Below are 10,814 nucleotides of genomic sequence, written 5' to 3'. Positions count from 1 at the left end.
CTGATGGATGTTCGGGTTGTCTCTAATGTCTTTGCTCTGGGATGACTGAAATAAGGAAACCAGAGGGAAAGGGAAGCATGTTTTCACAAACATGCTATGGCAAAACATCCTTCAAAATTATGAGTGACGGGCTGGAGAGATGGCTCAGAGGTTAAGAGCATTGCCTGCTCTACCAAAGGTCCTGAGTTCAATTCCCAGCAACCACATGGTGGCTCACAACCATCTGTAATGGGGTCTGGTGCCCTCCTCTGGCCTGTAGGCATACACACAGACAGAATATTGTATACAGAATAAATAAATAAATATTTAAAAAAATTATGAGTGACTGGTGCTGGGTATGGTGGCGCACGCCTTCAATCCCAGCGCTTGGGAAGCAGAGGCTCGTGGATCTCTGTGAATCTGAGGCCAGCCTGGTCTACAGGGAAACCTTGTCTCAAACTAAAAAATAAACCAAAATTATGAATGACTATTGAAAATTAAAATAAAGTGTGTGTACTGGCTTATACCTGTAACCCACCCCCAGTACTTGGAAGGCAGAAGGCAGGGGGACTCCAAGTCCAAAGACGGCCAGAACTATGAAGTGACTCCGATGTTATTTTGTTTAACCCCAGAAGGGAGGTTGGCATCAGGGAAACAAGGAAAGACTGTATCAAAATGCTCCAGGTACCCACTGAAGAAGCTCCCACAGGCCAAGGTGGGAATAGCTAAGCTTCAGCAAAGGTGACAATGGCAATGGAGTCAAAATGCACACTACTACAGGGGAGTGGGGCTGCAGAGAAGGCTCAGCAGTTAAGAGCACTGGCTATTCTTCCCAAGTTCAGACCCCGGCACTCACATGGCAGCTCACAAGTATCTGGAACTTCAGTCCCAGGGCACCTGACACTCTCATCTGGCCTCTGCGGCATGCATACACATGGTACACAGACATAAAAATGAAGGACCCATACACTAAAACAAAAAAGAACTATTAAGTATCTTTAATATAAATTATATGCGTATATATGTATGTATATACATTAGGCAGTGAGATGGCCCAGTGACTCACTTCCTGCCAAGTCTGATGACCTGAGTTCAATTCCCAGGATTCACATGGTGGGTGGAGAGAGCCAACTCCAGCAAACTGTCCCCTGATTTCCACATGCCCACCACTGCATGCACATGCATGCATTAAATGAATGTGATAACTTTTATAATTGACAAATAAAACATGTCTAAAAATCAGTAAAGAAATAACTATTTACCCAGTGTGTTCTGTGTGAACAGCAACACTGTTACTGTTAAGTGATGGAGAGGGGAGCATCTCTATTGAAGAATAAATGAGAATGAAATAATAATCGAGATAACTGTAATTCTCCAATAAGTGGCATTGCATTGTTAATGAGGTCAGGTACCCTCACAAGAAGAGACACAGCAGTCCTGACCCATGGAGGCATCACTCCATCTACAATCTGGCAAAGAGACTAAAGTTAGGGTGATCCAGCCTCTAAACTCCCCCAAGACAGAAAATACTGTGGAAAAGGTGAGGTGACAGTATGGGAGCCAGGTGGTGATTGTGCACACCTTTAATCCCAGTACTCGGACGACAGAGGCAGGTAGGTCTCTGAGTTTGAGGCCAGCCTGGTCTACAAAGTGAGTTCCAGGACAGCCAAGGCTGTTAAGCAAAGAAATCCTGTCTTCAAAAACAAAACAAAAACAAACAAACAAAAAAACAAGAGAGAGAGAGAAAGAAGGAAGGAAGGAAGGATGGAAGGAAGGAAGGAACGAAGGAAGGAACAAAGGAAGGTCGCTGTTAGGTTGTGTATTCTTGGGCAGTGGGGAGCAGGAACCTAAAGACAGAGAAATGTCTCCAGCACAAGGTTCACCATCTGGCTGTTACAGCCCTGAAGATGACTAATCATCCGGGACTATGGATAATATAGTCTGGTCAAGGGCTACTGCCTTCCAGAAAACACTGTGGGTCTAGCTGGTTCTAGTAGAAATAGCTAGAGTTCTTACCAGGGTGGAGTTCTAAGAACGGAGGAGGTAGGAAGAAGGGCCATCAGGGTATATGTAACCTAGAAAGGGAGCCATATGTGACTCCTCAGAGGGAAATAGAGATAACTTCTGTCTCATGTCCCCTGGACCACAAAGACACGCAGAGTCAGTGTTCTAATTAGATGATTTTATTGCAGATGTTTGAAGGGGGAGGCAAGAACCACGGACTCAGTTGGCTTCCAAGATCTGCTGAACCCAGGGCATGAGGGCTGTGACTCGGGAGTACACAGCAGGAGTGGAGGTGGAGCAGACGCCACTGCCCCAGGACACGATGCCTGCCAGGGTCCAGGCTCCATCCTTCTGGCAGACAAGAGGGCCACCAGAGTCACCCTGCAGAGAAAGACAAAGGACTTGTCTTCAGACCTTACGAGGATACCTGGACCTGGTGGGGTGCCATGGACTGACATTCCGAGCTGCAAGCTGCGCTCATGGACTCCCAGAGGGACCTACGCAGGTAGCTTCCCTCTGCACGTAGGAGACACACACAGCTCACAGAGCTGGTGGCAAGAGTGGGCTCGCAGTGGGCAGTGTCTGTTGGCATCTGCCCATCCTTTCGTGGGCAGCAGATAAGGGCAGAGGGCCGTGTGAACACAGACCACTGTGGGCCTGTGCTCTCCGCTAGCCTGACCGGGGCTAGGCAGGTCTGTGAGTGGGTGGGGTGGGAGGCTGTACCATGCAGGAGGAGACACCGCTGGCGCCTGCGCAGATCATCACGTCGGTGATCTTGGATCCCCAGAATTCCTTGCATTCAGCAGTGGACACAATGGGCAGTGCTGCCTGCTGCAGCTTGTCGGGGGTCTTTTGGGCTACAGGGACAGAGGGAACAGAGTCAGGGTCCCTAGGCCCACCAGCCTACTGGATAGACAGCAACATGAGTCCTTTCGGACATCTGTGAGGCTGCTGCTTTCAGGACCCACCACATGCAGGGCTGGGCCTCAAGCATGGCTGTCACATTGTCCTTGTCCTGCCCAGGCCTAGCCCTACCTTGTCGCTGTGGGAAGTGAGTGCGGGTAAGACTTCAAGTCATCATGACTCCCCCTCCACTAGAGTCTCAGAGACCCATGCTGGGGTCCCAGAGAGAACAGTACCTCCTGCTGAGTTGAGGGCTTTCTTCTCCATCTTATCAGCAATCCTTTGTTTGTGCTGAGGAAGTTTTAAATATGAAGGCTTAACTGACACGTACTAATTGTTAACTTTCTATAGATTGCTAGTTAATAATTTTTTTTTTCAGGCAGTGTCTCATTATGTAGGCTCTGGCTGACCTGGAACTCACAGTATCTGCCTGTCTCTGCCTCCCAAGTGCTGAGACTAAAGTGTGCCACCATGCCCAGCTTTAATTAACAAATTTCAAATTAAGAACTGGAAAGATGTATGAATGTTGACATTTAGACAAAGCAAGCAAGCATGGGAGCGGGGGGGTCACACCTGGCCTCGGCAGCCTGACCCTGGGACAGCCTCTGTGGTAGCAAGCCCACAGCACGCTCACCGTTGTACTTAGTCTTGCCCCAGCCAGTGGTGGCACACACTGTCCCAACAGGGAAGTCATCGTCAGCAGTGGGCAGACACACGGCGGACACAGTCTCAGAGAACTGGGCAGGAGTGGCCAGCTTCAGCAAGGTGATGTCATTGCGCACAGTGAATATGTTGAACTTGGGGTTCTTGAAAACCTGTGGGGACCAGAAACTCAGCTGAGACCTAGGAGGAGACAGGCTCTGGCGAGTTCCAGGGGACAAGCTCCTTTCCTGTTGGCCCCATCAGAGCAGACCCAGGAAGAGAATTCTAAGGCTAGCCCCGGCTTTACTGTGCTCCTGTCCTTCGAGCAGCCAGGGGCTTTCCCTGCTGGGCTTGCTCCCTCTGCCTGCAGGCTGAGCTCCTCACCATGCAGCAGCCCATACCTTTGCGATCTTCAGGACCTGGACATTTTCCTCGTCAGAGCCCTGGTCAAACTCTCCGGCCACCACCACATCAGATGTCCTAGGATTGACACACATAAGGGTGAAGATAAAGATGGGTCTCGTCTCCTCCCCAACCCCAAATAAAGATGGAGGCAAGACAGTCTGGGACTCACGAGACTCCGCAGTGGGCAGCAGTGACTACCCAGTCTTCACTGATGAGAGAGCCCCCACAGAAATGGAAGCCAGTCTTGTCCTGGGGAAGATAAAGAGGAAGGTCAATGGCTACCCCTGGGCTGCACCCCAGAATGTGCCCTCATGTGCCTCAAATCCCCCTCTTACCTGCAGGGACACCTGCCAGGGCCAGGAGCCAGGGACAGCATCCTCTCCATTGACGATCCTGGACAGACCCGTCAACACAGGTTGGATGGCAGGCACCCCACAGCCTGGGGGATAGTGACAGTCATGGTGTAGAACTCCTCGACCAACTCGGGACCCACTGAGACCATGCCCTGCAAACATCTGGCTCCCTTCTAACCTCTTGGCTAGGAGGTCCCCCTCACACACAGCCTCCTGACCCAGTTATCTTCCCAGGAATGAAAAGAGGCATAGCTGCCCCTGTCCAAGCATATCACAGGAGAAGGAACAGGAAGCAGACTGGACCATTAGACTGTCTGGCTCAGCCTCTGAGCTGGTCATTTCTATGGTACCTGCCTATTTTGGTAACTATGTCCTATGAAATTTGGTTCCTTAATTTTTTGTTTTGTTTTGGGATTTTTTTTAAAGACAGGGTTTCTCTGTGTAGCCCTGGCTGTCCTGGAACTCACTCTGTAGAACAGGCTGGCTTCAAACTCAGAGATTCACCTGCCTCTGCTTCCCCAGTACTACGGTTAAAGAAGCATGCCATCATCGCCCACTTTGTTTCCTTAATTTTTTAAGAAAACCAGACTTTGTGCCAGGTGTGTTGGTACACCCTTTTAATATCAACACTCAGGAGACTGGCAGGAAGATCTCTGAGTTCAAGACCAGTCAGGGCCACATAGTAAAACTCTGTTGAGAGAGAGAGAGGAGGAAAGGGGGACTTTGATTCTACACCGTGAAAGAACACACGGCAGAAGACCGGGAGAAGCAGAGGGAGTGGCCAGGCATCTTAGGCATGACGGGACACACTTGTTACAGTGGCCAGCAGAGCTTCACAGGGGCTTCAGATTGTCTCTGTGTTGGAGCAGTGTGACCCTGTGACCAGTCTTGGCACTGCTGGAGTTCTCTGTCCTGCTCAAGGGCCAGCACAGAAGCAAGGAAACGGACAGGGTCCTTCAGTGATGACTGACATACCCTCCCAAAGTCACAATAATTCATTTTTATAATAGCCCCCAAAATGAGAAATAAAAGCGATGCATTCTCACAGCAGAGTATATTTAAGTGAATGAGTTGGGTCTCTATGGCAACATGGTTTGATCTACATTGAGTAGAAAAAGAGCATGTTGTAAAACTGACAGTCAAGTACTATTTATGTAATTTTAAGGCTATTTGCTTATGAATTTATAAATATGTAGTGTATTTGTAGAAGCCTGAAGAGGAATGACTCGGAATAGGGTCAGGGAGGGAACAAAGGAAAACTTGTCTGAATCTGAGTTATCATTTAAAAAGAAGCATTTGGCCGGGCAGTGGTGGCAGACACCTTTAACACTCGGGAGGCAGAGGCAAGAGGATCTCTGCGAGTTCGAGGCCAGCCTGGTCTACAGAGTGAGTTCCAGGACAGCCGGGGCTACAGAGGCTGAGGAGATGGCTCAGAGGGTAATAACTTTCGTGTTTGCATGATGCCTCAGTTCGGATCCCTGGCACCCACATAAAGGAAAAGAGTAGGCTGGAATAGTAACAAATGCCTCTAGTCACGGTTGTTCTGAAGGTTGAGGCAGGAGAATTGCTTGAGCCCAAGAGTTGCTGGGCTGAGCAACAGGGTGAGATGGGGGTCTCAGAACAAAGCAAGCAACAGCAATTGAAGACAAAATGGGAGGGGTAGAGATTCTTGTGAAATTGAGTGTGATCCTGCATGTCTGTCACCCTGGTGCTTGGGAGATGAAGGCAGGAGGGTCAGGATGAACTACGTAAGAGCCTCTCTGCAGGAAGCCTTATTTCCCAAGTGCTAAGACTCCAGGCAGGCATGTGCTAATCTCTCCCCTTTTGTCTTTACTCATTATTTTCTTCGTTTTATAAATGAAAAGCAAAATCTTAAGATGGAGGTGGTGGCTGGCATTAAGTCTTTAACCTAAATACTTGGAAGGCTGAGGCAAAAGGATTGCTCCAAGTTTGAACCTGCCTAGGCTGCACAATGAATTCTAGGCTAACCTGGGCTACAGAGTGAGACCCTATCTCAAACAAAACAAAAAAAGCAAACAACAGAAAGAAAACAGAATGCCTAGCATTTGCCAGCATGGTAACTAAGCCCCACCCCCCAGAGACAGGCAGCTGACTCCTATGTGCCACGGTACCCCCTCTTCAGCCACATCGGGGTCTATAGGCCACGCTGGGCCCTGGTTGGTCATTTTGTTCCTGAAGCAGGGTGTAAGGACCCTGAAAGTCCTAGAAGGATCCCCGTCCTCCCTGAGGTTCCAGGGTGCTGGTCCTGATTCAAACAGGAAGGGGAGGGGATCAGCTCTTCCAGGATAAACCCCCTCTGTCTCCTCTCCCTCTGATGGAGCCTGAGCCCCAAACACTTACCAAAGGTGGCCCCCACAAGGGCAAAGCAGGACAAGAGCCAAAGGAATGCCATGGTGTTGGGGAGGAAAATGAGGCTTGCCTACTCTGAGACTCTTTTATATCCCCTAGAGTCCTCAAGCCCTGCCCAGTCCCTGTGACCCTCGCCAACTTGGTCCAAGAACTACCCTCCTTGTTATCCAGAGACCTTGGACAGAAGTGGTGGCCAAGCCCCTTATCACAGTCTAGTTTGGCTCTTAGCCTGTAATGCCCAACCCATGGGAAAAGGACAGCCGTCCTGATAGAACAATGCCCATGAGCCTTGGTGGTGCCCAACATCCCTAAGGCCCTGTGGACAAGATCCTGCTGGACCGGGAGCACATGCCCAGCAGAGCCCTGCGCCTGCATTCTTCCTTGGAGGGGGGCTAGGAGACTTAGTGCCCATCCTGATGACACAGAGAAGCTTTTAGTTCTTAAATGAAGGCAGTCCCAGGATGGATTCAAAGAAGCTGGTAATTGGGAGCCCTGAGCGGATGGCTGACCCATGACCACAAATGTTGGTTACACGGCCAGTCAGGATTACCCAGGGATCACCTTGTTCCTAGTCCCACCAACCAGTCTGAGGGTGGAGAGGAGGAACAGGAATGGCCCTAGACAACAGGACAGTAACCCTGGTGTGTCTATCGTGATCAGTGGATTCCTTCCTGTGATAATTCACAACCTGTGGAATTAGCCTTGGGGCTGGGAGTGCCTGCCTAACACACAGGAAGCGCTGGGTTCAACCCCCACCACGTCAAACCCTGGTGGTGGAGACTATAATCTAAGCATTCCAGGGGTGAAGGCAAGAGAATCAGAAGTTCAAGGTCACTCTCAGCTACAAAGCAAGTTCTAGGATAGCCTGGGCTACTTGAGAGCCTGTCAAGGAGGAGGAGGAGGGGCTGGAGAGATAGCTCAGAGGTTAAGAGCATTGACTGCTCTTCCAGAGGTTCTGAGTTCAATTCCCAGCAACCATATGGTCGCTCACAACCATCTGTAATGAGGTCTGGTGCCCTCTTCTGGCTTGCAGGCATACACACAGACAGAATATTGCATACATAATAAATAAATAAGTAAAGAAGGAGGAGGAAAGTCTGTATTTGGGTAAAGTTTTAGTTTCTTTTCAAGAAGACATATTTAGGGCTACAGAGATGGCTCAGAGGTTAAGAGCATTGCCTGCTCTTCCAGAGGTCCTGAGTTCAATTCCCAGCAACCACATGGTGGCTCACAACCATCTGCAATGGGGTCTGGTGCCCTCTTCTGGCCTTCAGGCATACACACAGACAGAATATTGTATACATAATAAATAAACAAATATTTAAAAAAAAAGAAGACATATTTATTGTACTTGGGTAATGGCTTGGGGATTAAGAGCATGGCTGCTCTTCCAGAGGACCCAGGTTTGAGTCCCAACACCCACATGGCAGCTCACAAGTATCTGAAATCCTAGTTCCAGGTGATCCAGCGCCTTCTTCTGGCCTCTCTGAGCACTGCATGCCTGTGGGGCATAGGCAGACATGCAGGCAAAACAGCAACACACATTTTAAAAAATGACAATTATTCACATATGGGGGAGGCACGCATATGTGGCATGGTGTACATGTGGAGGTCAAAGGGCAACTTATAAGCGTCAGTTCTCTCTCTCCACCATGGGGGTCCCAGGGACAGGATTCAGATTGTCAGGGTTGGTGGCAAACACTTCTACCCACAAAGCCCAGAGCTTTGTTTCTGTAAGATGAGCCATTATTTCTGCACAGAATTACACCGAGAACAAACTCTTCTATTGCCACGGTTGGGGAACTGAGACAGGTGTGAAGGGCACACTGGCATGAAGGACAGGCTGATCTCAACAGTCGGCAAGCAAGTCCCGTCTCTCCTGTGGTCAGGCACTGTTCCAGGCTGAGGTTCCAGAGCAGATGGAGAAGCCAGAGATGGACGGGGCCACTAAAGCAGTGAGACTATGAAGCCATGATGAGGGGGACAAAGGAAGGAGCTTGGTGGTGGAGCTGCAGCTGCCGTTGAGGGTGCTGCCCAGGCCCTAACTGCCCAGGCCGTTGACAGAAAGCCAGCAGGGCGGCTATCACAACACATGTCTATAATCCCAGCACCATGGAGGCAGAGGCCTGCACATTGTAAGGATAGCCTAGGGGCTGGAGAGCCCTAGCTAAGACTTTTTTTTTTAAAGAATTTTTATTTCAGGCTGGAGAGATGGCTCAGAGGTTAAGAGCATTGCCTGCTCTTCCAGAGGGCCTGAGTTCAATTCCCAACAACCACATGGTGGCTCACAACCATCTGTAATGAAATATGATGCCCTCTTCTGACCTGTAAGGATATATGCAGGCAGAACACTGTATACATAACATATAGGTCAATCTTTAAAAAAAGAATTTTTATTTCATGTGCATGCATGTTTTGCCTGCATGTGTATCTGTGTGAAGGTGTATGATCCCCTTGGAATTGGAGTTACATGCGGTTATGAGCTGTCATGTGGGTGTTGGGAATTGAACTCGGGTCCTCTGGAAGAGCAGCCAGTGCTCTTAACTGCTGAGCCATCATCTCTCCAGGCCCCCTAGATAAGATTTTAAAAATATGACATAAGGTACTGGAGAGATGACTCAGCAGTTAAGAGCATGTGCTGTTCTCCCAGATGACCAGAGTTTGGTTCCCAGTATTTGACTGGTGGTTCACACCCACCTGCACACCCAATGCTAGGGGATCTGATGCCCTCTTCTGCCCTCCGAGTTCACATATATGTGTTCCATACCTGGACACAGCCACATAGAAACACACACACACACACACACACACACACACACAGAGAGAGAGAGAGAGAGAGAGAGAGAGAGAGAGAGAGAGAGAGAGAGAGAGAAATAAAATAGAAATAAAGTATTTAAAGACTAACCTGGACTACACAGCAAATTTGTAGCTAGCCTGACTTGGAGACCGTGTCTAAAAACCAATGTTGAAAGGAAGGAAGGAAAGCAGGCCAGTTCTTCATCTAAGGCCCCCGGGGCCCTTTGGTTTTCAAGGCCAAATGACAGTAGCAGACTTGAGTCTGAGTCAACAGGCCTGCTGCTGTCACTAGGGCTGCTGAAGGAAAACTGTCCATTTGAATTTGTTTTGGTCTTTAAATCACGGGCTCAGTGTGAGCAGATGTCCCTCCAGGACAGCCAGAGCTCCGGCAGCCAGAGCAACAGCCAGGCCACTCCGACAGTGGCCTGCAGATCGCGAGCCCTGGGCTGGCAGCTCTCTGCTCTTAGCTGTGGCTGCAGCTCCATCTTTTCCCCACTGCAGCAGCTGTGCAGCTGCCCGGGGCTGCGACCCTTGGCCACTTTGATGTGAGGAATTCGTGCTCTAGCTGCAGGCCAGGCTGGTGTACGGAATCCTAGCAAGAGCTTCATCCCTCTCGTCAGCCTTTCCACGCAGGTGGCCAAGCCTTTTGGACTTTCCTTGCCTAGGGGAATTTTCCGGAGCAGAAGACAAAAGCAGCTCCAGATTATTGGCTCCTACAGCATCTGTGAAAGCCAAGCTCATCCCAGACTTGAGGACAAGGGTTGTCTGGCTCCAGACGGGGGAAGAAGAGTTTGTGTGGCCCAGTTGGCGCCAAGCTACAACCTAAAGCGCTGCTGGGGAGCCTCTCTTCTCTCCATCTCTATCTTTTCCCTTCTTTCTTTTTTTAAATATTTATTTATTTATTATGTATACAATATTCTGTCTTTGTGCATGCCTACAGGCCCAGAAGAGGGCACCAGACCTCATTACAGATGGTTGTGAGCCACCATGTGGTTGCTGGGAATTGAACTCAGGACCTTTGGAAGAGCAGGCAATGCTCTTAACCTCTGAGCCATCTCTCCAGCCCCCCCCTTCTTTCTTGATTAAAAAAAACGATTAGAGGGTGCCTTGACAGGACTGAAATCTGATAAGATAAAGCCTTGGGTGCACAAGGGACTTGGGACGCTTCTACCATCAGTGGGGTTTTCTTTTCCTTTTTTCCTTACTCTCCTTTTCTTTTTTTTTTTTTTTTTCTTTTTTTTTGGTTTTTCGAGACAGGGTTTCTCTGCAGCTTTTTTAGAGCCTGTCCTGGAACTAGCTCTTGTAGACCAGGCTGGCCTTGAACTCACAGAGATCCGCCTGCCTCTGCCTCCCGAGTGCTGG

The 10,814-nt window shown here is 49.4% G+C and overlaps 1 protein-coding gene across 1 annotated transcript; it reads right to left on the bottom strand.

Moving 5' to 3' along the window:
• Positions 1 to 2,202: 2,202 nt before the first annotated feature.
• Positions 2,203 to 6,699, bottom strand: LOC119802244 (chymotrypsinogen B). The gene is made up of 7 exons (XM_038313192.1): positions 6,648 to 6,699; positions 4,269 to 4,372; positions 4,103 to 4,182; positions 3,930 to 4,008; positions 3,521 to 3,701; positions 2,707 to 2,840; positions 2,203 to 2,364 (listed from the first exon to the last, which is right to left on the bottom strand). The coding sequence occupies exons 1-7, from the start codon at positions 6,697 to 6,699 to the stop codon at positions 2,203 to 2,205; spliced, it is 792 nt and encodes a 263-aa protein (XP_038169120.1).
• Positions 6,700 to 10,814: the final 4,115 nt, after the last annotated feature.

This window comes from Arvicola amphibius, chromosome 15, assembly GCF_903992535.2.
Source record: "Arvicola amphibius chromosome 15, mArvAmp1.2, whole genome shotgun sequence".
Classification (NCBI taxonomy): domain Eukaryota; kingdom Metazoa; phylum Chordata; class Mammalia; order Rodentia; family Cricetidae; genus Arvicola; species Arvicola amphibius.
The sequence above is the reverse complement of the archived record's forward strand: the minus strand, read 5'-3'. Positions and strand labels throughout refer to the sequence as shown.